General features: G+C 39.2%; 1 protein-coding gene across 6 annotated transcripts in view; it reads left to right on the forward strand.

Moving 5' to 3' along the window:
- CRHR2 (corticotropin releasing hormone receptor 2) overlaps positions 1–27971 on the forward strand; it is a 146981-nt gene that overhangs the window by 16626 nt on the left and 102384 nt on the right. For 2 of the 6 annotated variants that reach the window (XM_065050321.1, XM_065050322.1), the window contains exons 3-4: positions 24526–24716; positions 24842–24961. In XM_065050321.1, coding sequence (XP_064906393.1) covers positions 24599–24716; positions 24842–24961 — 238 coding nt within the window. In that variant the 5' untranslated portion in view covers positions 24526–24598. Of the gene's footprint in view, positions 1–24044; positions 24717–24841; positions 24962–27971 lie in introns of those variants that run through there. The other 4 variants (XM_065050323.1, XM_065050319.1, XM_065050320.1 and 1 more) reach the window with 3 other exon arrangements.

A 27971-nucleotide genomic window follows, 5' to 3' on the forward strand; every position in this document is an offset into this window, starting at 1 on the left:
ACTATAAGTCTTGACTTACATCTGATCCTGCTCAATTTTGATCTCCATGGAAATCTTTTGATCCCACTTTTTGGTCCATTGACAGGTTTGCCACACAATCTTTAAGACCTTATCAAAAGACCTGAAAACTGGAATTTTGTCCAAAAAAATAAACTAGAAGATGGATGGCCAGTGTTACTGTGCCAATTGTGTCAGTATAAGAATTAAATTACTATTTTCCTTCTCTTTCTTACCCTTCAGTCATTTTGAAGGTTGTAATTTTCATTTACGGTGTTTAAGGCTCTTCAGACAACCCAGTAGAGACAGTAGATTAGATGTCACGCATTTCATGAAGTTCTGAGATTCACTGAAAGCAAAAATTATTTGATCCCTCCGGTCACTGGATCCTGTTGAGGTAGGGGTTGGTTCCTTGACCTTATTCTGGTCTTTTTGTAGTACGGTGAAAGACTGTTGTCTCACAGAAATGGTGTAAATCTCCTGATTCTGAGTGGTGCAGGGTTCCACCTGTACATATTCTGGCTTATACAATATCTGGCTGATGCTGTTTTCTCAAGTCTCTGGGGAAGATCTGGTTTAAGGAACATAGTGGTGGTTGTGGCAGGAATGTATGGAGGGACAGATCCAAACACACAACTCCTCAAAGATGCCACTCAAGTCTCCAACTAACCTGATATCATTCAGACGTTGCCATAATTTCCCCTGTTGCTGGGACAGTGTCTTATACTAGGGGTTTCTCCAGCACTTACAATAACATAAAACTGGGAAGGTATGGAAAGTGATCTTCTTTTTTTAGTTTTTGTTTAGTGTAACCAAGACCTGAAGGGCTGGCAAATAAGATACGGAATCTAAAAGAGTCCTGTACCATCTAGAAGAGCTGCTGCTGGATAGAGGGATGTCTCAGGGCACTGATGGCACCAGATGCCTGTGTGTGGCCATCTGAATCCTTCCTTAGATCTCCATTGGTTGCACTAGTTGAACTAGATGTGTTGAACTAGATGTTCTGCTCAATCCAAACATCCCCATACAGACATACAGGAGTTTCACAAAAATCTGCAAACTGACTGCCGTATAGCATATAGTCTGAAAGATAAGAGTTAAATCCACATTTATGTCTCGAATGCATACATGAAATCTCTGACAAGAGGATTTAAAGACAGATGCTTTGGCTATCAAAAACAAAAGAATAGTCATGAGAGTTTTGCCTTGATGCCCCTGCTGCTGAAAGCACACAGGCTGTAGATTTTTCTTGGCTGATTGTTGTTAATTTTTAGTAGTCAAATTTAATTAATCATTCTTTTAATAGATGAGTTTCATGACAGACAAACATATTCAGTAACTTGCTTTCCATCCAAAACTGCAAAGGTGAGGCTCTCACTGCTCTTGAGGTTATTTATTTCTGTACATTGCCCTACTCTGTTTCTTGGAAACAGAAGATTTGACCTCGTTACATCTCTCAATATCCCTCCACGGTAATGGCATGGCAGTAATTCTCACTCTTTCCCTTCTGATTTTCCCAGCAGGTCACATCAATGAGCACTCCTATTTATAATGATCCTTGGATGAGCTGTTCATTGAAACGTATGCTCTGCACTCTCTTGGCATCAGCTTGCTGGCTGAAGCTCCGGACGCTGCTCTTGCAGCTGCCTGTGGGGTGCTTAGGAATGTGCTTTCATCACATCCACACAACCCAGTTACTGCTCACAGGCATAAAGATAACCTCAATGCATCAGCGTGTGCATGATCAAAGCTCGAGCTAAAGAAACAGGCAATCTTCCTATTTTCAGATGCTGCAATAACACTATTTAAATAGAGGTGACGATGTTGGTTTACTTTCCTACTGCCTCAAATGACATACTGGGCAGTCTGGCACTACTTTCTTGTGCTTCCCAAAATAAAGCTGATGGTGTTATACGTTGTTGCACAACTTGTATTACTACCACTGGTCCTTACAATTTAAAAAGTTGCATTTCTTAATTCTGGTGCACTTCCAAGTTGAGGATATGGAAAAACTCTCATGTATTAAGAAACTGTGTAGACAGTCCAACAAGTTCTGTACTTGATGAGAGATGATTATTTAGAATCATAGGATCATAGAATCATTTATGTTAGAAAAGACCCTTAAGGGCTTTGAGTCCAACAATTAGTCTAACACTACCAAGTCCACTACTAAACCATGTCTTTAAGCACCACGTCTATTTTGTATATTTGCTGTACAAAGAAATCATTTAAATATTTATGGTGGGTTTGTTTTTTCTTTTTGTTTCAGCGGTGGTTGTTTGTTTTTTGGGGGTGGGTGCAAGTTACTGACAAATTCTTCCAAAATTTACAGCAAAAAATCTCTAAGCTGCATAAATGAGGCTGTAAAGTGCTCAGATATTATATTCATTTTTGGGGGTGTGGTGGTAGTGTTTCCTTTTTGTTTCCTCATGAGTAGCTGTCATTTGTGGTCTGGCTTTGTGTTGTGATCCTGCATGTGAAACGTGTTTCAGTAAGAAATTGCACCAGTGCATTGGTCCCATGGGTGTTTTTGCAGAACCTCAGGAAACTACCAACCAAGGTAAGCTTAGCTTAGAAGAGGGACCAACTACACTGGAAGCAGTGCTAGTGATATAGAGTGAAATATCAGTAATCAGTTTCCTCAGACTTTACATTATACAGGAAGGTAACAACTCTCTGAACATCTTCATCAAAACAGTCTCTCAATGGCAACAGTTCTGAACTGACTGAAAATAAAATCTGTAGCAGGTCTGCCTGGAGTCATTAAGAAGTTGGCTACCTGGGTCTGAGGGAGGATTGTAGGACAGGGTTGCTGGTGGTATGGAGTCAGGGAAGATTCTATGGTCTTATTAGATACTGTCAGCATTTACAGTGATCAACCCAATGACATTGTCATGGTGGTTCTGTGCTGCCACCCTGGGATGCTGTGGGGAGTATGGAAAGGGAAGAGTGAACAGTATAAAATTTTAGAGGAATGCAAATCAGACAGCTCATGAACAAAAACATGTTACAGTGGGAAAATGCCATTGAGTTTTGTTTCATATTTCAGAAGAGTGACACCTCAGTCATGGATCTGTCCCTTCTGCATGATACGTTCTCAGCAGACTTTCAGTAATGACCATTACCATGCCACACTGGATCAAATATACTTAAATCTTTGAATTTATACAGTTGGTAAAATAAATACCATTTGCCAAATGTGGCTTCTAAATTAGATATTTTTTGTACACTTGGCAGATAAAAATATACCCTGTAGAACCTCTCATTTTGTCAAGTTCTACTAAACAGATGGAGTGCCTTTTCCTTTCACATGGAATCACGTCAGTGAATCTGGTCTTAAATGAAAACACCTCCTGTCCTTCAAATCAACATTTCTCTCTGGGTTTGTGGGTTAGTGAGCCCGTCAAGCAGCGAAATAACACTGTGGCCTATCTAGAGAGTAAAGCCACACAATAATAATGACACTACAAACTGCACTGTTTGTAACAATGGGTGGTTCTAAAGAATATATAAAATATATAGTGCTGAATTACTATTATTAGGAAATGAGAGAGATGGACTTGAATGGGATTTTTTCTTTGTTGCTTCTGATTTCTGTAAAATGCTCAAGACGTTATGACCCCATGACTAAGTTGGCTCTCCACTTCAGGAATGAGCCTCTAGATGTGCTCTTTTTGACATGCAGTTGTCCTGCCTTTGTCTTCCTGCTTTTGACAAAACGGATGTTTTCTTGCTTCTTTTGGAGGAATGTCTTTGAGACACACTCAGAGCCAGAGTCACAATATAGACAGAGCAAGGTGAAATTTGGCTCCATTTATTTATTTGTGAATATAAAATGGCAAACTCTCTGTGTCTTAGGCCCCTTTGTACAAACTCATACCTGCCTGCACTGCTGTACTTCATTAGCATCTAATGAAAGCAAAAAAAGAAGGTGACCTTCTACTATCTGTTTTTAGTACATTGCAAGATGTGCTCAAAGCTGTTCGAGAATCCAGTGGCTGGTCTGAGGAAGAGAAAGTGTTAGGATGCTTCATACTTACAGATGCTGTCATGGCCGTGGACAAGACTCTGAACACAGACAATGAATCAGAGGTTCAACTTGCATAAATTACCTATTGTGATTTATCCTTGTGATTTATCCATCCATCCTTGTTTAGCTCTCAACTGCATCACTTGGTCGACCTTTTCTGAATAAACTCTGTTATGTATGGAATTGATTTGCCTTGGCCTCCAGCCCTGATGTGGGGACAACGTATTGTATAGTCCCATGTATGAAAAAAATAGTTAAGCATAAAGCCAGTAAAAATGCAAAGTTGACCCGTAAAGCTCCAGCTCTGTATTGTTGAACTTTCTTATTCCATTACAAAATAAGAACTGTGAGATTTTTTTTTTTTCCTCCAGGCATTCATCTTACTCATGAATGTGTCAAAGTGTGGAAGCTGGCTGCATAAGAAAAAGATAATGGGAAATGTTAACAGAGTTTATGTAAGCCACTGGGACCTGAACTGTTCAACCGCTTCACCCTGAGCGTATCTTTACTTGTATGACTTATTCACTACAGTGATACGCTCCACTGAGTAACGTTGCTCCTGTGCATAAACATGTTAGGCAAAAGGTTTGTTTATGGATGTAAATATCTCAAGTGCACATACCCATAGCTAAGAGACATAAATGAGAAATAGATTCCTAAAGATGTAAATGCTTTGTGGTATCTCAATGCCATTAATGTGTTACAGGAATTGGATTTCATTACTCTACATAGTACTGCTGTAAAAAACCTACTAGCCTATGTGTGAATTTGTTTGTCTTCCCTAAATCCTTCTAAAGAACACCATAGGGAACTGTGCCATTGTAAGACTCTGTCTTCATCCTCTTGAAACTGCATCTTATACAGATGTCCTTGGTACATAAGGCCAAGCACTTAGAAGCTGATCTCTTGACTACTAACACTGTAAAATGCATAGAGGTTTACCACACCAGAGAAACCTTGTTCAGGAAATCCTCTGAGATTAATGGAGGCTGGGAGACAGCTTATGTGTATTCTGTTCTTGTGTTCTTCCCTAAGCATTCACTTAAGACAGGAATATCATAGAATCACAAAAAAGTTTGGATTGGAAGGGACCTCCAAAGCTCACCCAGTGCCACCCCTGCCATGAGCAGGGACATCTTCACCAGCTCAGGTTGCTCAGAGCCCCGTCCAGCCTGGCCTGGGATGTCTCCAGGGATGGGGCGTCTACAATCTACCAGATGTAGTAGGTGGACCTTTAACCAGAACAAATAGGGCTGTTCTGATATTTTTAAATAAACCTATTTTATCATTGAATATGGAGGCAACCTAAGGCCCACTCAGCTGCAGATATCTACTTTGCAATATCTAGAGTTATAGGGAATTAATCACACTCCTAAGAACCTTCTATTTCTTTGAAAGTATCCCTGAGGTAATTTAGCAGCATGTGGAAAACTATTACTTTCTGCCTTTTGTGTAAATAAAGGTGAAAGAGTTAATATCAGAAGGGAGATAGAGTTGCAATTTCATTTTTAATCTACCCAAGGAGACTGCTTGTGAGTTCATCACTGTGAACATGTGTATGAAATCTTTAGATGAATCCTCTGTGTTTAGCCACACTTCAGTGGGCATCAGGTCTTTGAAATTTGCATTATGAGCTAAAACCAAGGTTTCTGGCTAAAATGGGTGGCTTCTTATCTATTTGTCAATTTGTTGTGTTGGGTTTTTTTAATATATAGATATGTACATGCATAAAATTATATACATATATGTGTATAAATACATATAAACACCTGATTATTTTAAGAATGGAAAGTGTCATTATGCTGAAGTTGTCCTTCTTCCAGCAGCCACTGGGTGAACTCTGAAACCTTTGAGTTCTAGGATTTTGAGTATGATGGGTGGTTTTTGCTTTGATCTCTCCAGAAAAAAAAAATGTATCCCATTCTCTTGTTTGAGTTACTTTAAATCTTTGCTCAAACCTCCACTTTCAGCATGGATAAATAAAGTCAATGATTTATACAGGATGTTCATTATTTTTTTCCCCATTCCTCCTAGACATTTTAGAAGTCTTGAGGTTCAGAGGGGCAAAATGCTATTTTATAACAAATGCCCAAGTTACTATGTAAAGTGCTTGTCATTTCTGCTTGGGAGAGACTGTCCAATTCACTCAGACCAGGCTGGTATTCTCTCATGTTGTTTTGACTGATTACTGTTCTTCTTTTATTTAATGTCTATGAAGTGTTCTTGGACCCAAAAGTAGAATTTTTATTAGCAGAAAATATATGTATTTCTGAGTTGCTATAAAATAGCTCGTTATGTTGGTTAGGACACAAATCTCTGAGATAAGTGATACAGAAATTCACCTAGTATATGTACTTTTACAAAAAGCAATGTTTTTGGTTTTGTTTTTTTAATAAGAATACAATCAAAATTAACATAGTTATATAGGTTATTAAATTTCTGGCTATTGTTTCCCTAACCTGGAGAACAAGATTATATGACCATGTTCAAGAGGGAGACAGGGAGCACAGGGGCATCAGTGGAAACACACACAGTAGAAATTATTGTACCTTCTGTTTTTTGATATTATAATAATTAGAATTGCATCAAAATCCAAGAGAAAATGAAATAAATCTGTCCATTTTGTTTGAGAAAACACAGAGTTGAGGAAAAATGTATGCAGCATTATGTAGCCCTATTACTTTGTTTTTATGCAGTCCCATAGTCCGCAGATGAAAAAAGCAAAGCATACTTGAATTTTGATCTGCATTGAAGATTTCAGAGCACATTTTAACTCTTTGGCTCTTTTCAGGAGGCCTGAATCCCTTATGGATTATTTTACTTTAAGTCCACCATTTTTGGTTACTTCTTGTTTCCGGTGTTAAAACAAATAGGAATATTTTGCTGTAGTTTGCTTTCCATATTTTAAAATTTAAAAATTTAATAGTGAAAACATTCTTATAGAATTCATGGAAATTGAGGAATGCACATTTTTACCTCTGTTTTATATACAGTGAAAAGGTAGATGATCTGCCAAGAATTCAAAGCCAATCAAATCACTAGAGGAACATTTGAACTTGAGATATTCTCAATCTGTAGCCTGTCTGCAGTACTTGGTTGGTACTAATAATATAGCAATTAGAAGCAAGCAGCTGATATTTTTCCATTGCAAAAGTTTTAAATATTCCATGGTAACCTTGCAAGCTCACATGCAACATAAGAACATTCAAATTGATTGATGTAACTGCTCTTGCTTTTAGCTGAAGCTCTTATGTGTTGATATTTGCAGTTGATCTTCTTCAGAAATCTTAGGAGGTCCAAAGGTGAAACTCACAGGTATGACTCCATGGAAAAATAAGGGATTAAATTTGGATTCTGGTGGCTGGTGTGAACTTCTGGAGAATAGAAGTAATGATTTTGAGGAAGGGAGTGCTGAGGTGTTCACAGTGAATAATTACTTAGCACCTACTGGAAATACAAATAAAGACAAGGGAGATAATTTACCTGAGATCACGACTTTAGCTACAATTGGATTTGAAGTTCCTCTCTCTCTGCCCCATGCTCCAATAAATACTCTCTTCCCTTATGAAATGTTACAGTCACATACTTTGATGTAAAGAAAGTATATGCTTGTTAGTATGACACCAATCATGGCTGGAACATTATATGCTGTACAAATACCTTTGTTCCATACTAATCCCCAAAAGAACCGATGGTGTTTAAACGGTTTATATTTGTATGTAGCAAGAGCAAGCTGATCAGCGTAATAAAAATAGCTGTCCTCTTTATCTGTTACAAGTATACAGCTCTTTATGGATATGTAAATGCCACTTATGGATACTCTGAATTGTCATGGTTATTATTGTGTTTATTGGTTGAATATATTATTTTGAGTAAATAATGGTCAGTGTAGACAAAACTATCATGAAAGAGAATAATGATGTGGGCAAGCCAACAACTACAGAAGTCTTACCTGGTCATGTCCAGCTTTTATCTAATGCACAAAGTTGGCTTTGAACAGTAGCTGGAAATTCTCAAACAGGGTAATAAAGCCTGACAGGAAAAAACTGAAAGACAGGCCAAGTGACCTGGGTTAAAGAAAACTGTGGGGTCACTCTGATCCTGAAGGACCCCAGTGAACTGTTGTACGATATTTTGGCACAAAGCTTTCTTAGGGGGGCAACTGTGGGATTTACCTCAGAGACGTGTAGCCAAACACCATGGCACATGCAATTGTAGAGTTTAATGTGAAAAAAAATAGCTGGTGGCCTTATTACCATGACAGCCTTTGGTATGTACATCACTTATGTTCCTGGGGTCTCAGAGAGTCTGTTAATAAGCATCAGAAGTGCTACATTCTTAAGCTCTTTTAAAATTTCCTTTTGTACCAGTTCAGTCTGAATCAGTGTTTTCCTTCATCTCCTACACTCTGTTCTCTGTTCTCTGCAGCTCATTTGTTGGGCCAAGTGCGCTGTGCAAATATTGGGGGTCAATTCTACTCCCTCATGAGCAACAGTGTGGGCCAAACACTTTCTCCTCGTTAATGTTTCTCATGCTTCCGTGCCTTTCACCAAACTCTATCCTGGAGTGTCCGTCAGCTCTGGCTTCAGGTAGTAGAATACCTCTTCACGTGGGTTTTTCTCCTATGCTTTATTATTTGCAAGGCCAAACTTAAAACGTTCCTTGTTTTCAATTGTTATTTTTTTTCCATTTGGCCTTTGGCCTATGATCGCATTACACCTTGCAAATAATTCTGCTTTATAATTACTACCCTTTGCCCTCTCCACCTGTTACCAGGGGGTGGAGGAGATGTAGCCCTATTAGTTAAGTGCTACTGAAGACTTTGTGTAGAGAAACAACATTTTTCTTTCCCATGATGTATTGTCATGGGTAATTTAAAGCCAGTGTTGTTTCAGTTTCTTCTTCCCACTGCTTTCCTCATTATTCACTTTTTGAAATTAGGAGTAGTTGTGAGACAGTGACAGTTTACAGGTAGGCATCTTTGTCCCTTACAACTCGGCAGCTACTGCATGTATCACGTAGTTGTATTTTATTACTGTAGATTGTGTGATTGTGGTTGCCTGTGGTGAAATAAACTTGCTGCTCCTTGCAAATAGATTTGGCTGAAAATTTTCCTTATAGAGAGCAGGGAGAGTAAAAAGTCAGTGATAATTTGGAAATTTGACTGCATAGGAAGGGGCTGAGGAGTTGGGAGACAGATGGACTATAGGTCTTTGTCCTCTTCTCTAGGCTATTCCTATACTCTCTCTCCTCTTTCTTCCTACTCCTTCACAGAATCCTGAGATACCAGATAGCCCTTCTCTCCATCCTCCCCTTTGGACCCAGAGATTCTCCTCTACATTTTTCTTGTTGTAGGTGTCTAGAAGTCCCTACCAGTCCTTAATCATCTACTGAGACTGCCAAGCTGTGAGAAAGATTAAGGTGATGCAGATGATGTAGAGCAGGATCCAAATCTAGGCTTTGGTCTTAAGATTAGGGCTGTGTTAGGTATCTGGAAGACGTTAAAGTTTTCTTCTCCTGTTGACATTTCTGCACAAGCTCGTTGGTTTAAGACTTAATGGAGAAGCAATTGTCATGGGATATTACTACCATGATTAAAAAAAAATGCTTCAAAACTTATAGTTGTATTTATTGGATGCTAAGTCAAGGTCAAAGTTTAAATCAGAATGTTTTTGGTACCTCTAGAAAAGCAATATTTTGAGTTATTTTTAGCAAGGCAGGTTATTTAACAACAGACATTCTTTAAAAGTGTCAAGAAGCACTTAAACATGATCTTATTAGTAAATTAATTTCTAAATATGACCTAGACTAAAAATAACAACACATAGTAGCAGAAAAGCAACATAAAGCTAGTAGTGCGAGAATGCGCCTAGATTCAGTGCCTTTTTTTCAGTTCCCCTAAGGTACTGAGGGGTTCCCAAATCCTAAATATAATTACAGTCAGTGTTTGGTATTCCTGTTTGTTTAGGAGTTTTCAACGTAATTTCTTAAGGCAATGATAATGTAGAATTTCCAATAGGCAAAAGCAAACTTAAAAATATCAACTTAAAATCTAAATACTTCTGATTGCTAGTAGATATCTAGGTGACAATAAAACAACTTTTACCTTTAGGAAGATTTTTACTTCATAAGATATTGAAAATACTTTGGAAACTACTTTCAATTATATTAAAACCTTCAGAAAAGATAAAACAGACCTCACTTAAATGGCTGATTTTTTTAATTAAAAAAATAAAGAAAGTAGCAGCCTTGAAGAAAAGCAACAGTACGTTTTATTTAGGGTACAGTCAAGTAATTACTTGTTATCACAGCCCATTTTTAAGAAGGCATTTCTTAACTCTTCTTTCTTATATGCTGAAGCTGATTTAGGCAAAACCAGTTGGCTTTTCGTTCTAGCTGCTGGTCCTTTGTTAGGAGTTGGAGAGATGGAAACTTCTCAATCTGTGCTAATCTTATCACAATTGACCACATGTATTTTTCAGTAGTTGACTCATCTGTTGACAGCTGACTCCGGTAAGGGTATAAACTATATTGAGTGAAGACCAAATAACCCTCAGGGAGGATCAATCATAATCTGATGAGCTCTTCATTTCCAGGCATCCATCGGGCAGTGGTGGGTGGTGGAATCTCAGACACATCCCAGAGAAGTCTGCTGACTCTTGATACCCTTTAGAACAGGATGAATGTTTTCTTTCAATATTCCTTTTAATTCCAAAACACTCCAATTTCAACTTCAGGAATGTGTTTTAGTTTTTGAACAAATGCCGCCAGAGGAAAAGAAAAATAATCTGGATTTACATAGATGTATATATTTTCTTTTGACAAGATAAGGTTGTCTTGGAAACCTTAATTTTCTACACCTTGCTCTTTGCAAATCCGTGTACACTCTATATGTAGATTCCCAGCCACATTCTAGAATAAAAGTATTTCCTTTATTTTTTCTGTTTCAGCCCATTAATTAAAGCTTTTAGGGGCCCAATGAGTTTGCATTTGTTTTCTGGGGCACTTCTAATCTCAGAAATGAAAAATCAAAGTCTGACTTGTGGTTATAAATCATATTGTTATTATTCAATTTCTCATTATGATAGTAAACAGAAGCTAAATCAGATCAGCCTGTCTCTTGGTATGAACACTGTGCAGATCTCAACATGCTCAGAAAAAAAGAGGTTTTTATCCTTTAAGAGTTTATAGCTGTTTGCTTGCCTCCTTTCTTTCCTTTGTATTTATTCTGAAAAGCATGGGCTTCAATGAGATTTTCTGCTCATAACTAATGCTCTTAAAATTGCATCAGTCTTGAATTGATGGGCTCTATTAACAGCAGAAGTGTAAACTCTGGGAAATCAAAATCTATTTTTTATGCAAATGGAATCTATTCAGCAGAAAATCCCCAAACTCAGCATTTTGCAGGAGCTGGATATTTTCTGCGTGTTTTGTAGGAATCTCATATTTTCTCCACTCATGCTGAGTTCTTAATCCTGAGCAATTTGACTCTTCCTTGGTCCAGAAAATGAGGCAAAATGGGTTGTTTTGGTGTCATTGTTTAACTGGGGAGCTTGTTAGAGCCTCAGGTTTAGCCCTGTGTACTAAGATAACTTTTGCTTCGGCTTTCCCACAGTGTGTTTTACTGGGCTGCATTGTAGCATGAGACAGCTTTGTTTCCTAATTCAATTAATCTTAGGTTTAAAGCTAATCACAGAAAGGTCAGTCTTACATGACAAGTGTCCAGCCTGCTCTGACTCGGTGCTACAGGTACTGAACACATTAAAGGTGAGTTTAAGACAATTTTCATTCCTCCTCTGCCCAGAATTGAGTGCAAATACATGTCAGCTGGGTTAAATAATTGTATAATAGTTTGGTCTCTGCAAATTCCTGTGAAGAACACTGTTTTTTCTGCAATATAGAAAATTATCTCCGTAAGTACTTCCTACTTCAAAGACCCTGATGGTTATTTTGGGGAGCAGGACACAGGTACACGTACCAATGAAATGAAAAACTGTACTTGATCTCTTGGAGAAATGCCGGATCTGTTGTCTTATTTATCAAGACCAATCCATCAGGAGGCCCAAAATTTAATGATGTCTAGTTTTAGAGATTAAAAAGCCGAAGTCGTGCCGTTTGAACTATGTGTGAGCAAAACCGTGGAAGTTATTTCTAATTCATTGTTCACTTTTCTCTTATTTGGTGCTATTGGTTGGTGAAAACCAATCATTCAGTAAATAAAGACACTTTGATCAAGAACAGGATTCCTATGTACCCATAACAAACAACATAATGGAAAATTTTACAAAAATGAAAGTAACAGCAAAGGCCCAGTGGAAACATTCAGCTCCCCACAAATGGAGGCTATTTTCACAGAAAGATTTTTCTGGGCCTGATTTTTCTTTTATATTCCTTACAGATGGGATTCCTGTCCCTAAGTTTAGACATTTGTAGTACAGACAGGTCCCAGTGAGCAGGTCAGCCCAGGTTACCTTTATACTTAATGATGAGAAAGAGAGACTTTCAGAAGACAATTTATCTGACCCAATATAATTATCTTCTTTATGGTGACAGAAATCATCCCGTAGAGTCCACTGACTGCACTGTCCACATCTCTTTTGTCTTTTAAGGGAGCTTAGAGATTCCTCTGCCCCTGACAGCCACTCTATAGATTATTAAACTGAGACAAATGATCTCGTCCTCATCATCTGCAAATCAGAGGAGAACTGGCTTGAGCAATGCCCATCTATCAATTATTTTCTGGACTACTTGGTTTATATTCCTACAGATTTTGCCTCCAGCAAGGACTTTTAGGGAACATAATCCATAAGAAGCTAGCACAGTTGTTCTGAAGAGAAGTGGTATTTTCTTCTAAAAAATACAAATTGCTTCTTATTCTCAGAAGTTTCTTATAAGGAGGTTATTGGGTTTTATCTGAAGAGGGTAAAAGGGGCTGTTCTTTCGTCTCCATGAAATAATCAGTTATTTCAAATATAATTGTGGCTTTCTTGGTGTGGAGGAATACTCAGCTATTTATTTCAGTGGAGACTGGAATATTAACGTTAGACTGACAGGACTTTATTGGAGGAATAACCTTTGCTCATAATCAGAGGTGGTAAGAGAATTCCTACATACATACATACCTAACGTTAGGTATGTATAATGTAGACAACTGCAATGAAGTCAGACACCTCAGGCTCCTTTTATAGGCAGAAATATTGACAGCAATACACTAATGATACCATGAGGACCTTTTGGATAAGCTAATCAACATCTAAAATTTGAGGATCTCAACCATATATTTTGTTCAGGAAACTGCAGATTTCAGAGAAGCCTAGGAAACTGTTAATTCCTGCTCCAGATTTTAAACTTCTGTTCTCCTATCTACGTTTTCTGTCACCTGGCAAATGAAAAAGCCCATGGAATTCAGACCAAATAATTAAAATGTAATTTAAATGACCCCTAGGTTGTTCCAGCCCAACTAACTAATCTCATATTCAAAGGCAGAAGCAGAGTCACAGAGGCCAAGAAAATCCATTTGTCCATTATCGTAGGTAGTTTTTCTGTCTGCGTTAGGGTATCTCAAAGGATCTGGGATAAAATGGTCACAGTCTAGACTGTTTATTCAAACTGATGTCCTTCTGGACATGGACATCTTTCTGTGAGGCCTGGGAAAGACATTGTGCTCTCTTCATCGAAACAGAGTTCACTTTAATGGGGTCAAGGAAAAGAGAAAAGAGATTTTGATTCAAGATTTGCCTAAGAGTTTGCTGGAGTGGCGAGTGAAAATGGTATAGGGCAAAACTGAGTGAAACAGGGCTCCACAGTTGGATTTTCGTTATGACAAGGGAAAGTCCGTTCCCAATTATTATTCTGAAGTGGTGAAAGTTATTTGACTCTTATTTTGGCACTGGAAATACTGTCCTAAGAAAAGATTTAACAAACTCTTCTGTTTCCAGAAGACAATTTAACTTTAAGCAATTCAGTCCTTTTGATTCATAAAAACCAACCAACCAACCAACAAAACTGAATCAAAACAAACACCAAACCAAACAAACAAAATGGGAAAAAAAAAGGAAACCCTGTCAGAAATTCATAGCTGGCAGTGTGGATGTTGCCTCTCCCCAAAGGGGAGAACAGCATTAATGTGGAAAGGATAAGATGATTGATCCATCAGCATTTCCATCAGGAGAAAATTGACCCAGCCAGGGGAATTGGTCTCGAGGTGGTGAAATAAGTTGGAAAGCAGATGACCAAAGTCTGAAAGCACAGTTACTTGAAAAACGCATTGAGTTGTGGAGTGTTTTCAGAGTGAAACGATGTGGTATGGGGAGGAATGGGTGATGAGGACAGACTTTGCTGTCCATCTCAAACACATAATCTCTTGTGAAGTTGATAATCTTGTTTGTAAAAGGAAATTTTCTCTTTAGTGAAATAAATCTTTTAGTATAGTGACATTTTTGCTGCTTAAGAAGCAGAGGCAGTAAAATGCAGTTTGTCCACAGGCAGATCTGTGTACGAACTAGCAAATTGTCATGTTTTGGTGGCTGATGGTTTTGTATTTAGGTAACTATAAACACGTATACGATGTTTTGAAACTCGATCAAACTTTTCCATTGCAGTAACGGAGAATAAGGAGAGCCCTCCAGTGGCCAATCAATATAAACCAGCATTGCTCTGGCTTTGATGCAAGTCTAGAATCTAGGGGGAGAAATAGGTGCTACATATATCAAAGGCAGCAACTTACAATCCTGTTACAGATGATTTATACCTTGCTTACCTCAGTCCTTTGATCCATAAGAGTTCCATAGCACTTCACAAACTCTCTGTCTATCTCTGAAAGAAACAGTATGGATCTATTTATTCATCATTTCTGTCTAGGAAGGGCTATTTGCATGAAGGTGAAAATAGGGTTAAACTAATAGGTTTAATATTTAATAATTTTATATGAAATGGAAATGAAGCAAACTTGATCCTCACTGAAGTAATTCTTAGTATTCCAAATGCAATAACCGTAGGAAAACCTCTTCACAAAAAATAATTATGTCTTCATTAAACAGCCCCCAAAGGCAAAGATGTGATGCCCAGGTGCTTGTTGCGTGCAATGTTGCTGTAAATAATGATTCTGGTAATTTTATTAGCTGGAGAAGGGAAGAAGTGCTGGAACACAATATATTTTCCAGGTATCAGTCTACAGAGTTTGACATCTACTTATGACAACAGTTCAGTTACCGACATCGTAAATGACTACTCTGGTTGGATGTAGGAGATTTTGAAAGGTTAATGAGGAGATTTACTGAGTCCATAAAAGAATCAGCACTCGCTTAGCAATAAGATATCTGCTTTTTGAATTGTGTGACAGCATATGAATGACAAAAGGCTTAATAAGAATGTTCCATGTTTTCCCACAACTCTTTCTTTAATATTCATCGGTGTGATATGTGCAGTTTACCAAATACAAAACAGATTAACACATCATGGGAAAAGAAACCCAGCTGTGCTGTCGAGTAGATTGGAAGTGCCGCACTTCCCAGGATTAATATTTGCTGCACCTGTTACTAAAATATCTATCACAATATCAGCTATTTTATTTTACATGATGACAGTTACATGCATTTTACATCCGTAACAAAATGAATCTATTTTAATGTTGGTGTTTATTTCAGTCTTCAGCTGTTTTCCACTGAATTCCTGAGGACTGATCCTTGTCTCTTGTAAAGCTCCACTGTAATCAGGGCTGATGTAACCAGCTATGGATTGAGCTTTCCCTATCTAAGTACTTGATAAGAACTGAAAAACATTAATTTTGAGGCTTTAGACTGTTTTCCAAGGTTTATTCTTCTTGCGAAAGTTCTTACCCATAAAACGGATGTAGTCAGTTTACAGGTGCTTCAAAAAGTATGCTTCGGAATAACAACCTTCCGTAACCTTTATACAACACCAATAAAATCCAAGGGAAAACATAATATTTGAACAAACATATGTACATTTCAACCAAAGCAACATTTAAGTCCTAGTTCAACAAATTAACTCTACCAAGTCATTCAAACTCCTCAGTTCCTGAAGTGGAAGCTAAGTGAGGGTTTAAAGTTAAGCAACGTTTAAGCACAAAAGCGCTCATCAATGAAACCAATTTTGAACAAGAATACAGCCTTTACCAAAGACTATATCCCCCAAAGGTGGGCATGTGTAGAAAAAAAAAAAAACAACAAAAAAAGTAATGAAAGACCTAAAGCATATTTGACAGTGTGTCATAATATGAGCAGGGCATTTTTATGATACAAAATTTTAAGCTGAGGTCTGTCACGAAACTTAAAGGTGCCAAAGAAGACTGTCATGGTTTAACCCCAGCCAGCAACTAAGCAGAACACAGCTACTCACTCACTAATCCTGGTGGGATGGGGGAGAAAATCGGAAGAGTAAAAGTGAGAAAACACGTGGGTTGAGTTGAAGACAGTTTAATAGGTAAAGCAAAAGCCGCATACACAAGAAAGCAAAACAAAGGATTCATTCATTACTTCCTATGGGCAGGCAGGTGTTCAGCCATCCCCAGAAGAGCTGGCATCCATCACGTGTAACGGTGATGCTATCACTCCAAACATCCCCCGCTTCCTTCTTCTTCCCCAGCTTTACATGCTGAGTGTGGCATCAAATGGTATGGAATATCCATTTGGACAGTTGGGGTCAGCTGTCCCACCTGTGTCACCTCCCAGCTTCTTGTGCTTCCTCACTGGTGGGGTAGTGTGAGGAGCAGAAAACACTGTGGCCCTGTGTAAGCCCTGCTCAGCAGTAGTAAAATCTTCCCTGTACTATCCATAGTTCCAACACAAATCCAAAACATATCCCCAGAGTAGCTACCAGGAAGAAAACTAACTCTATCCCAGCCAAAATCAGCACAGAACTTAATGATCTTAAAGTGAGTTTCTGTTCCATAGTGTGCAACATGTAAATATGATCACACCGATTATTTCTTTTCAGAAGCTGCTGTATGTGAGCATCAGTGTGTGTGTGTAGAGCTCCCCAGCACAATTCCCAGTACACAAGGCTTGATGAAATGGAGAAGTTTCTCTGCCTTCTGTGGAATTTCTTCCCATCCAACCATCTCTATGAACTGTAGTTAATACAATGTATCTTATAAAGATAGTTTAGTATAGGCATTTTTGTTTCCGCTTTGAAACACACTGTGCTGCACTGCATGATTTGTCCTTTTCATTTGTGCCTAACATATATCCACAGCTCCAATATCCATCTCAGATATGTGATGTATGGGCAGGAGAAAGCTCTATATAAAATACAGCCGTATCTAACAATCTCTTGGGCTGAATTACATCCTACTAAGTACAATATCTAAGACTTGCGAATTTGGGGATCATATTTGGCTCCACATAAATGAATCATCATTCTCTGAAAGTGGCCATTTCCCTGGAGACTGTTAGAGAGCCTAGATGTCTGGCTTAGTCTAGACACCCAAATTTTAGGTGCCTGAAATTAGGTGAAATGAATCCTTTTGCTACTATGGACCTCTCAAATATCCAACCTATACCTATTTAAGATCTGAGTTACCCTGTGGTATAGAATCTGAAATACTGGCCCTGGTGATAAAAAGGTCAAAGGGTTGTGAGTCAATCTGGGGAATGGATTTGAAACGAGGTACTTGGATTTGTTATCCTTGGCAATACCCAAATTTATATAGATAGCAGTGGTTGCTGATTTCAGATGCAGGCACAAATTAATGCTACAGAGATACATCCTTTCATCCATTCTGTTCTTCTGGAGCTGCAATTTCATACTGTAGCAGTTTGAAAGTGCTTTGCAATCACAAATCAGGGGTTCATTAGGTTCTTTTTCCTCCGTTATCAATCACAGCCCTAATCATATTCTGATAATTCGTTTTCATGCCTAATCATTCCAGCTTCTGCCTAGTGTGACTGGACCCTCCCTCGCTATCTGTTACAGAATGATGCTCCTGAGAACCACTGTCTCGTTTCTTGAAGTTGACATGACAGCTCATTTCTTCTTCCACTTAATTTCCAAGCATTTTCTCTGGTGGTTGCTGACCTGTAGTCCTTATAATAAGTTGGCTAGCAGAGAGACACAAATATATTATACAGTGTTTGTGCTTTATTGGTTTCCTCTTCTAAATAATAGCATTAAATATAAGACATAGAATCTCCAAACGTAATGATAAATTGGTAGCTTGTGATAGCCCTGTCATAACAGGGTATTTTTATTCTCATCTTTATTCTTGATGTGCTTAATTTAAAATATTTTTATTTGATCTCTCGTGAAATGATAGGCCTGAATTAATGACATTATTGTTTCCAAATGCTCTAGAGAGATAAGGTAATGTGAGCCAGCAGGAAAAAGCTCAGCAAACAATTTGATCTTTTTTTTAGGCACCTGGAATGAGATTCACTTGAATAAATACAGATATTTACATTAGTCCAAATTGCTATATGTTCCTCCTACAGACAGCAGAGATCTACTCAAGGTATTGGATGGAGCTGAGGGAAAAATCAGTCTCATCCTAACATAGGCAATTACAAGAGATCAAGTGAAATGCATTATAAAAGTTCCTATTTCCTTCCTTTGGCTGCAGAGGAAAGCTAGGGTGAGTGACACCCCTGGCAACATCTGTACTGGAGATACCGTAAGAGATGTGACACGTCCAGAATTTGTTACCTCTCTGAGAGGATGTTCTAAGCATAACAATTCAACCAAGAGAAGAAAACTGTCAGGAAATCTTCATCTGCTCTACACGGCTACTTGTGCTACTCCATGTTTGTGTTTTAGGAGGTTTCCCGTATTTACAAAGGATTCAAGTTAGGTAACCCACCAAGGAATAAAAATCTACTACATAGGGTAAAGCCTAAGTAATAATAGTGAAAGACTTTCCCTAGTGACATGCTGATGGTGGAAGATCCAGTTCTTGCTCTGTCTAATATCCAGTATAGAGTGGAGTGGAGATACATAGTAGAAGACCGAGTGCTTGTAAGAAAATTTGCTGTTGTTACTCCTTGTCGAGTTTGACAATGGGGAGGCACTTGCGGGAATTGAGGAGCAATGTGCACTGATGTTGTTCTGCTGACTGGAATTCAGATTAAGTCTTAAAATTTATGTGTCCATGCATACACATATTCAAGTGAGATCTGATCAGCCCTTCTAATCAATGGATATCTGAGGCTTGATTTGGTTGCTTAGATATGGGTGGCCCAGAACACCTGAGATGCTTGAGGACAAAATGCCTGGCCTTTGGCTGCTGTTTCAGAAGAGGTGGATCTTCCCTAGGTCCTGTGTTTATCTGCCCGCCTCATGTGGCCATCTCAGATACGCTAGAGTATCTCATATGGTGCTGCACATGTATTTCTGGGCAGTTGAATCAAAATATAGATCACCCTTGGCTATAATGGCAGCTTAGACACCTCATGAAATGTGGGGAGTCAAAGAAACCTGAATCTGAGAGCTGGCAACTCTGCAGAGTTTGAATCTTTTCCAAGTATATAAGCCACTAATCCAGGGTGTCAAAGCCAGACCTCTGATGCTTCTTAAAAAAAACAAGCAAATACGAGTTGGATGGTTTAAAACTATGAGTTACAATACTGTAGCTATAATGTTGTGTGCTGGCCCATAACTCAAATAATTAATTATCTTATTGCATATGTTAAGGTTGTTTAAGATGTCCTAGTAATTAGATCATGGCAGTTTGGAGCTGGCTGGTTTTTTTGGTGGGCTAAATAATTTTCTGAAGCATCTGATTTTGGTCATTCTCAGAAATCGGAAGCTGGGCAACATGATCATAGAATCAAAGAATCATAGAATGGTTTGGGTTGGAAGGGACCTCCAGAGGTCACCTAGTCCAACCCCCCCTGCAATGAGCAGGAACATCTTCAAGTAGATCAAATATTATTTCTATCTTGCTCTCTGCTTTCTGAGCTATATGATGTTTCAAATTCAGTTATGCAGAGTGTCTGTGTGTTTTCGGAGGAAATGGTAGATTGACTTCTGAACATTTTATTGCCCTCTAAGTTTTCTTTCTGTGCCTCTTCCCAATTTAAGACCATATGGGATGACTACTTGGATCTTCCCAGCATGCACTGAAAGTCAGCACAATGAAGCAGTGGGAGGCAGGGAGAGCAAAAGCTTGACTGGCATGGCCTGAGTTAAGCCACAAGAAATCTGGTTGCCTAATGTGTTGTAAGGAGGAGAGCAGGGCAAGACCTCTGATTCTATACATCTTATTTGGCAACGCTCCCATTGTACTCAACAGAAAGAAAGTGGGACTAATGAGACACGTTGTCACTATTTGTTCAGATGTGACCTAACCCCTGTATTTTTTTTTTTTTTAATTTTATTTACTTATGCTGTAAACAGAGGACCAGGCCATTGCCAGGCATAAATAAATTAATATATAAAATGGGTCCTTTGTGTTCTTGGTACGTCTGTGAAGCATTGACCCTGAATTTGACCTTGTATAAAATCACAGTTATTCTGGAATGAATGTTTCTGTGCTGTCATATGGTAGATAGTGTTCTGCGCATTCATCCAAAACACCTCACTTTAAAAAAAAATTACATTGGTGGTTTGTGAGTGTGTCAAGGTTGGTTCTTTTGTGTGTTCTCACAATTTCCCTGCAATGTCTCATCATTTGTCTCATGTAACATGATTCACTTATACAGGTTTTATAGCTGTAGAGAATGACAAGTGCATTAATGTGCTGAAAGAAGTATGTTAGTATGAAGCTACAAGCCATTTATTATTTATGCTGTTGAATCCTTTTACACCCACAATAAATATTTTCCAACATCAATGAAGCTGCAAAGATTCATCACCACAGACCTGCATTTTTAAATGATAAATATCTTTGCTCACTACTGTCATACATAATTTCTAGCAATAAAGGTTGTCTCTTATTTCTAACGAATAAGTCTATCAACTGAAACAAAGATCTGTATTTATCTATGTTTCACATTCCTCTCTCCGTACAACAATTTGTAGCTCTGCGCATTCTGTGTAAATTTACCTGAGTGGCAGTACATGCACTAGAGACCAGATTTTGATTAGAAGTGTAGTACTCAATTTGAGAAGTTTTCTTCAACAGTCTACTCATGTAGTAGAGTATCTAATTTACTGTGAGAAGCTACAGCATGGTGTGGCACAGGAGATAGCCAGATATGATACTCCTATGGTAGTTCTCGAGGTGTCTCGAGGTCTGTGAAGGTCTTCAAGCTGTTGTCAACCTCTTTTGCTTCTTGATTTGTCTTGCTCCATGTTATGAGGCTGTTCTGTTCCCACTCTGAAAATTGCTGTTACATTCATTGCTGGCATATGTGGAATAAGAAGGAAAGATAAATATTTTACCAGGTAATGGTAAAATTGTAGGTGGAGTCTGACTGGTTTTGCTGTGCATGATGAGAAGAAGGGTCTTCGGGTCTATGGCCCGGAATCCACTCTGGGAAATTAATACCAAGGCAATTTGTTAATCACCTCTGTATTTATTTTCGGGGTGGGTTCTTTTGGTTGTTAAATATATGGAATGCAACAGTATATCTGTGCAATATGTACTGCTTCTGATTTTCTAAAGTTAGCTGAACTGACGGAAGAACAATTTTAGACTGAAGATTTTCTAGCTCTTCTCACTTAAATGAAGAAATCATTCAATTAATCCTGAAATCAAAGAAACAAGCCAACCAGACCAAACCAACAAAGAAACCCCACCACATTTAGTTTAATTCAGGGTTGTTGTTTTGGCTGTTAACTGCTATAAAGAACAGATTTGGAATGAAATGCATCTTAGTGTTTGACTCTGTAATAATTGAACTATTTGAAAAATCTCCAAGTGTTTATGCTGGAAAATACAAGGCAGCATTTAGGAAACTGAAACATTTACCAAATATAAAACTAGGGTTTTGTTTTGTTTTTTGACACTTTCTCTTTGTGATTTATTATGTGATGCATTCCTCCAAAAAATTCAGGAAACTCTGGTACCCAAAGCCTCCAGCCAAGTTTTTGGTTCCAGTGTGGTAGGTGCTGCACAAATAATGTGCGAAAGTAGACAAAGCAGACAGTAGGTGAGAAATGAAGACTTTTAGCCAGGCTATGTGATTTTTGCTCTGCCGAGGGGCAGCATCCTGGACAAGTGTCTTCCTCACTGATCAGTTCTGCCTCAATGGAAATGGCCACTCGGCTCAGTGATACCTCTGGGCACTTTCAAGTGGTGTCTTCTGAAAAGATCTCATAGCAGTCACTGGACCAAGGGTTGGACTTGATGATTTCTGAGGTCTTTTCCAATCCAGTTGATTCTGTGATTCTGTGACTTTCACGTGGTGTCTTCTGAAAAGATCTCATAGCCGTCACTGAGACGCTCTACTTGAGGAACAGAAATAGATTTTCCGAACTCAGCTGCACTGTCAGGAAGAAGCAAAGCAACTCAAAATGTGGGGTGGAAGATCCTCTGAAGATACTCTGAGTGACAGATGCCTGTGAATTGCTTAAAGGTTTAGAGCACCCTTTGAACCACTCACTTGAAAGTTTAAGGAATACGGTTTTCTCCTCAAAGCCCCGTTTAAAGACAACCAGTGTGTTGGTGGTGTTGTGTAAGTGATGCTAAAGAAATTTTCTCTCTTGCTTCTTGGGATTAGAGATGTGTGGCACAAAGAGATTTGATGCTGTTGACAAGGGTCAATTTGTTGAAATGCAGATTTCTCAAGAAGGATTGCAGCTTGGGAAATATTCACTCGAGAAGGAGATCATGGTTCCATTCACTTACCTCAGAATATCATGCTGCCTGGAGAGTTAGGACACTTGTTATTTTTGTGGGTTTTTACATACTTAAAATGAAAATATTCACCCAAAAACCACGATGACACTCCTTCTCTCTCCCCACATTGCGATCTGAAAATGTTAAAAAATCTCCAAATTCACGGATGGCAAAAGAGCATCCTGGCTAGTTCTCTTGTCAGTGCATGTTGTCAATTTATTTGCTGTTCTAAGCCAGGGATTTTTTCTTTTTCCTCTTTGGATACTACAGTCCTTTTGGTCCTTGAAGATGAAGAATAAAGCCCTTCAGTCTTAAGTATGAGTAAGGGGAAATCCAGGCCATTGCAGGGTGGGAGATAGATGGTATAGCAAGTCCTATGCAACTGCTTTTAACTCACTTTAAGCACCATGTCTGACCTAAAGCTGTGCACACAGGCTGTAAACAGGAGTTCATTTCTGGGCCCCCTTCTTTCTGCCAAAGCTTCTTTGTTGTCCTTGCCTTCTGTTTCTGCATTCATGTCTGCTACTAGCATACATACTTATCTTGTTTTTCTCCCTTACAAGCCAGTTTTTTATTTGCTTCCTAATATCCTTCTGAATCCATGGTCCTAGATGATTCTCCGTAGCAAGTTTTTGCCACTTTTTTTCATACAGATTTCCTCATATCCTCCTGTACCAAGCCAGAAAGGCTGGTTAGGTCTAAGCTGCTCTCCAGTATGTCCCACAGTGGCTGAAAGATATGTTGCCTCTGTGCCTTGCTTCACCCAGACTGGGTTCCTGAACTTTCTCTCACTCTTCCCACTTAACCTCTCCCGTGGGTCATTATTCCAGATTCCTTTGTTCTGGTATCTCCCTTCATAGAATCATAGAATAGTTTAGGTTGAAGGGACCTTCAAACTCATCCAGTGCCACCCCTGCCATGAGCAGGGACATCTTCACCCAGCTCAGGTTGCTCAGAGCCCCATCCAGCCTGGCCTGGGATGTCCCCAGGGATGGGGCATCCACCACCTCTCTGGCCAACCTGAGACAGTGTTTTACCATCCTAATTTTAAAAAAATTTCTTCCTCATGTCCAGCCTGAGTCTCCTCCCGTCTGGTTTAAAACCATCACCCCTTGTTGTAACACAACAACCCCTGCTAAAAAGTCTGTCCCTTCTATCAGACCATCTCCTTCATCCCAGCTTTTATTATTTCTCCTCTTTCTCAGGCCAACTCAGCATGCAGTCCTGCAGCTCCTGGGCTGGGTCCCTTCTCCCCCCTCCCTGTCCAAGCATCTCTGCACATCCTCACTTCCACACAGCAAAGGCAGGAATTTCTTTACTTCCCAAAAAGCCAGAGGAGTCGTATTCATCTGATGGCTTTTCCTTTTCTCCCTGGCTCCAATTTGCAGCGAGTATTTTTTTTTTTTTTGCAAAAGCGCTCATCCCCGAAGCTAACAATAAAACTGTGTGTGCGTGTGTGAGCGAGAAGAGGGAGGGAGAGAGCAATACAACAGCCTGGCAATGTGAGACGGCATCGGAGAGCTGCGAGACCAGGGGAGCTGGTGAAGAGACGCAAACCCCTCGCCCTGGGCTCAGTGTGAGCCCATTGGTTCCTCAGCTGCTGGTTTAAAGCAGAGAAGAGCTTGGAGGATCGGACTGCACAGCCAACCGCAGACTCTCAGCCAAGTTGTCAGCACGCTGGGAAGAAGAGAAGCTCACACACGCACACACACAGGAGATTGCAGGGTGTCCGCAGTTTGATGTGCTCTTTTTTTTTTTCCAGAAGGGAAGAGAGGGGACCAAATAAATCACAAAAGGGGGAAGGAGCTTGATCCAGCCCAGTTCTGCGGGGAATAATGGATGTGACCATATCTCAGTTCATCCTAGAAGAATTTGATGTCAACTGCAGCCTCCTGGATCGTTTACAAGAGACTTTTTTAGAGAGTTCCTCTATCCCTTTCCTGGGCTTTGATGGTAGGAAACATTACCTAGCAGGGCTCCGCAAAGATTCCGTTTGCTTTGTGATGCAAAGTGTGTCGCTTTTGTGCTTACTCAGCTGCTGCTTTTTCTCTTTCTGTCTCCCTTTTTTATTGCAAAAGGTCCGTACTGCAATGCCACAACCGATCAGATCGGGACCTGCTGGCCCAGAACCTCGGCGGGGGAACTGGTAGAAAGACCCTGCCCGGAGTTCTTCAATGGGATCAAATACAACACCACGAGTAAGTACAAACCTCTCTCTGTCTCCCACATATCCAGTGTTGAGAAGGCACCTGGAAACACCCAAAAGATATTTTCCATTAAAAAAAAAAAAAAAAAAGTGTTTGCCTGGGAATCAACATTTCCTCCACATTCCAGCCTGTATGTTCAAAATTCCTGCCTAGAATGATGCAGATTTCTCAAAAGCACAGACTTTTGTACGTTGATTCCTCTCAAGTGTGTTTATGCAGATCTGGGCAAAAATACCCTCTGCAATCTAAGGAGATTATACTGTGCTTTCTGTGTTTGTTCATGTGTAGATGTGTGTAGATGGATGTATTTGTAGCAGCACTTCAACCATTTGCATAACTAAAGATCCTTTTACTTGTGAGTAAAAGACTTGAGAGTCTGTCCGTCTGAGCAGGGGGAGAAACTGGGCTGGAAGTTGTATCTAACAAACAAGGCTGGGGTCTGGAATCTGTTTAATAACTTCATCAGCAGTTGGCTTGTGAGGCTGGGGTGGCTGCATCGTTACTGCAAGGGAAACAGTAGAGGATATTATGAGGCAAATAATATTCAAAGCAAGGGAGCATGGGGGCTCCTTAGAAATCTCTTGGAACTGATACTTTGGTCTTAGAGGTAAACAATGATGATGACTCACTAAAAATTCATTATTCAGGCTGTTGGACCCAGGGATTCATTTCCTTTTCCTTATCTGTCAACACTGTTTGGACATTCATTAAGAGTTTTTAACATATCAGTTCCAAATATGTGTACGCACTTGTTTGTCACTCATTTTTCAGTGTGCTTTCGACTGTGGGGGCATTTTATTCCGTGTTTCACTCTGAACTGTTGCTGGGGTGCTAGCTGTCTAAATTTCAGGTAGTTCTATTTTGTGTGTCTAGCATTCTTAATAAGTCCCATAAAAGAACGACCCTGTCATCTTAGACCTTATATTTTAACTTGTTGAAAGCGAATTTATTGTTCCCCAGCGCTAGGTGTCAAGGGTCATATAACTAGACAAAAGTTCTGCGTATTTGCTGTGCAAAACAAAGCCTTGTTCCAGAGTTGTTCTTAGGGACCACCTTCCGTCATCCTTGACTTGGAGGAGAATAAGAAGGTTACCTCAGAGAACTGCAAGATCATCCTCAAACCTTATATTCTCTGACCTGTGCTCTTCGCAATAAAATAGGTGGGAATATACAGAGGCCTGGGTTATGCTGTCTTGGATTAGAGCTCTTAGTCCGCTATCTTTAGAGTCTCAGTTGAGATGTGAAGAAAATTTCTGAGAATTAAGGACAGCTCAGACAAGAGCAAGTGCATCAGAACAGACCCTTAAAGAACAGCCATAGAAAATGTACCTCAGAGAAGCATGGCATTTTTTTTCCGATTCCTCTTTTTTTTGGTGGGGGTTGTCAGTATTTCCACTGCTTTATTTTTGTTTCTCCAAAAGGAAAGAGGGAAGGAAAAACTAACAAATAAATAAATAAAGCATTAGGGATGATTCCTTATTTATATCATAAACACAGCGGAGAGAATTTATAGGCTTTTTCTGTGCATGGAAGAAAAAAGATCTTGAATACCCCATTTTATTTTGGTAAACTCTGTAGTTTATTAACAATCTGATTTAAAGTTCTTCCCTGCACCTCTCCCTCACAATGGTGGCTAATGCTTATATTACAGCGCTAATATATATTCTGAAATTCCTTGCTTTTAAAGCAACGGCATGTTAAGTAAATTAAAGACTGATAAAAATATGTTGCGGAAATGCTGAAGCATTATTTTGTCATAGTCTGTGGAAATGGACATTTTTTTCATTTCACAATGTAACAGTCGCAACATAAAATGTGAATAGTCACATTGAGAAAATGTGTTTCTGCAGGTCAGATTGGAGGTTCATACTGGTGCCCAGATGTGGTAGCGTATGCAGCTTGCAATAGAGAACTAAATTACGCTGAAGCCACTGGAGGTGCCTTTCAGTTGATCTTATGCTTTTCCATGTGTGTCACTCCTCCAAGTTGTGGTGTAGACAAGGAAGGGAAGGACTATACCAACATTTGAGTCAACTTGTAAAGTCAGTGGCTTCTTGGGCAATAGTAGTTGACAATTAAGGCTTGGGAAAGCAGTAGGACAGCAGGTTAAGATTTGAACGCAGCAGTACAATCTCTTTTGCGATTTGAAAAATGTGGTGATTAGTACACACAGAACATGCCCAAAGTTTGGTAAATCTGAATATTGACACGCTCTCGCTACTTTTACTCGCGTGATTTCGCCAAGTCGATTTGTGGGCTGACTAGAGGGTCATTTGTAATGAGACTCAATGTGCTTAAAAACTAGACTGTGAACCTCGTGCAGATAATAAAATAAGCACAGCTGATAAAAAATGGGAAATGGATCTTGCAGATTTCAGAGGTGAATTATACAGCTGCAAAGTGAAGTTTTGATCAGGAGGTGGCTTGGATTAATATAAAATTCCTGCCTAGGAGATGTAGTGTAGCTTTTTCCTGTTTCATTTTCCATTTTGGTGAGGTAAAGGGAGAAATGGTGGTATGTAACATTTTACTGAACTGTTTTTGAGAGGGAAATCAGACAAGTTTAAAAAAAACACCGTGCAATGCCTTTCTTGTACTAAAGGCTTATCCAGTTCTAGGTCATAACTCAGCTATTTATTATACTGTCATGCATCCCGTGTTTGTGAGCTGCCACCTTTTGGTATCTATATTTAGTTTGGTTTTGTACAGCTGTGAGTATAGTGCTCATTCTGATGTGTATAAAACTTTTGGATCAGTGATATTTTTTTGGTTTTTAGAAATGAATCTCTCAAACATTGCACGTTCATTGCAGGTTCATAAAAGTAGCTCATCAGTTGGAATGAACCCAGTAGCATTCTCTGTAAATGAAAGCTTTTGCGTTGTAGACACCAGAAAATCCAGACTTGAAAGTGCCCAAACTGTATTAAAAACTTAGACCAGACTTAGTCAAGCACAAAATGCTGAAACATAGTAAACCAGGCTGCCCAAATTCTCGTACTCA

Source organism: Columba livia, chromosome 2 (genome assembly GCF_036013475.1).
Source record: "Columba livia isolate bColLiv1 breed racing homer chromosome 2, bColLiv1.pat.W.v2, whole genome shotgun sequence".
NCBI classification, from domain to species: Eukaryota; Metazoa; Chordata; class Aves; order Columbiformes; family Columbidae; genus Columba; species Columba livia.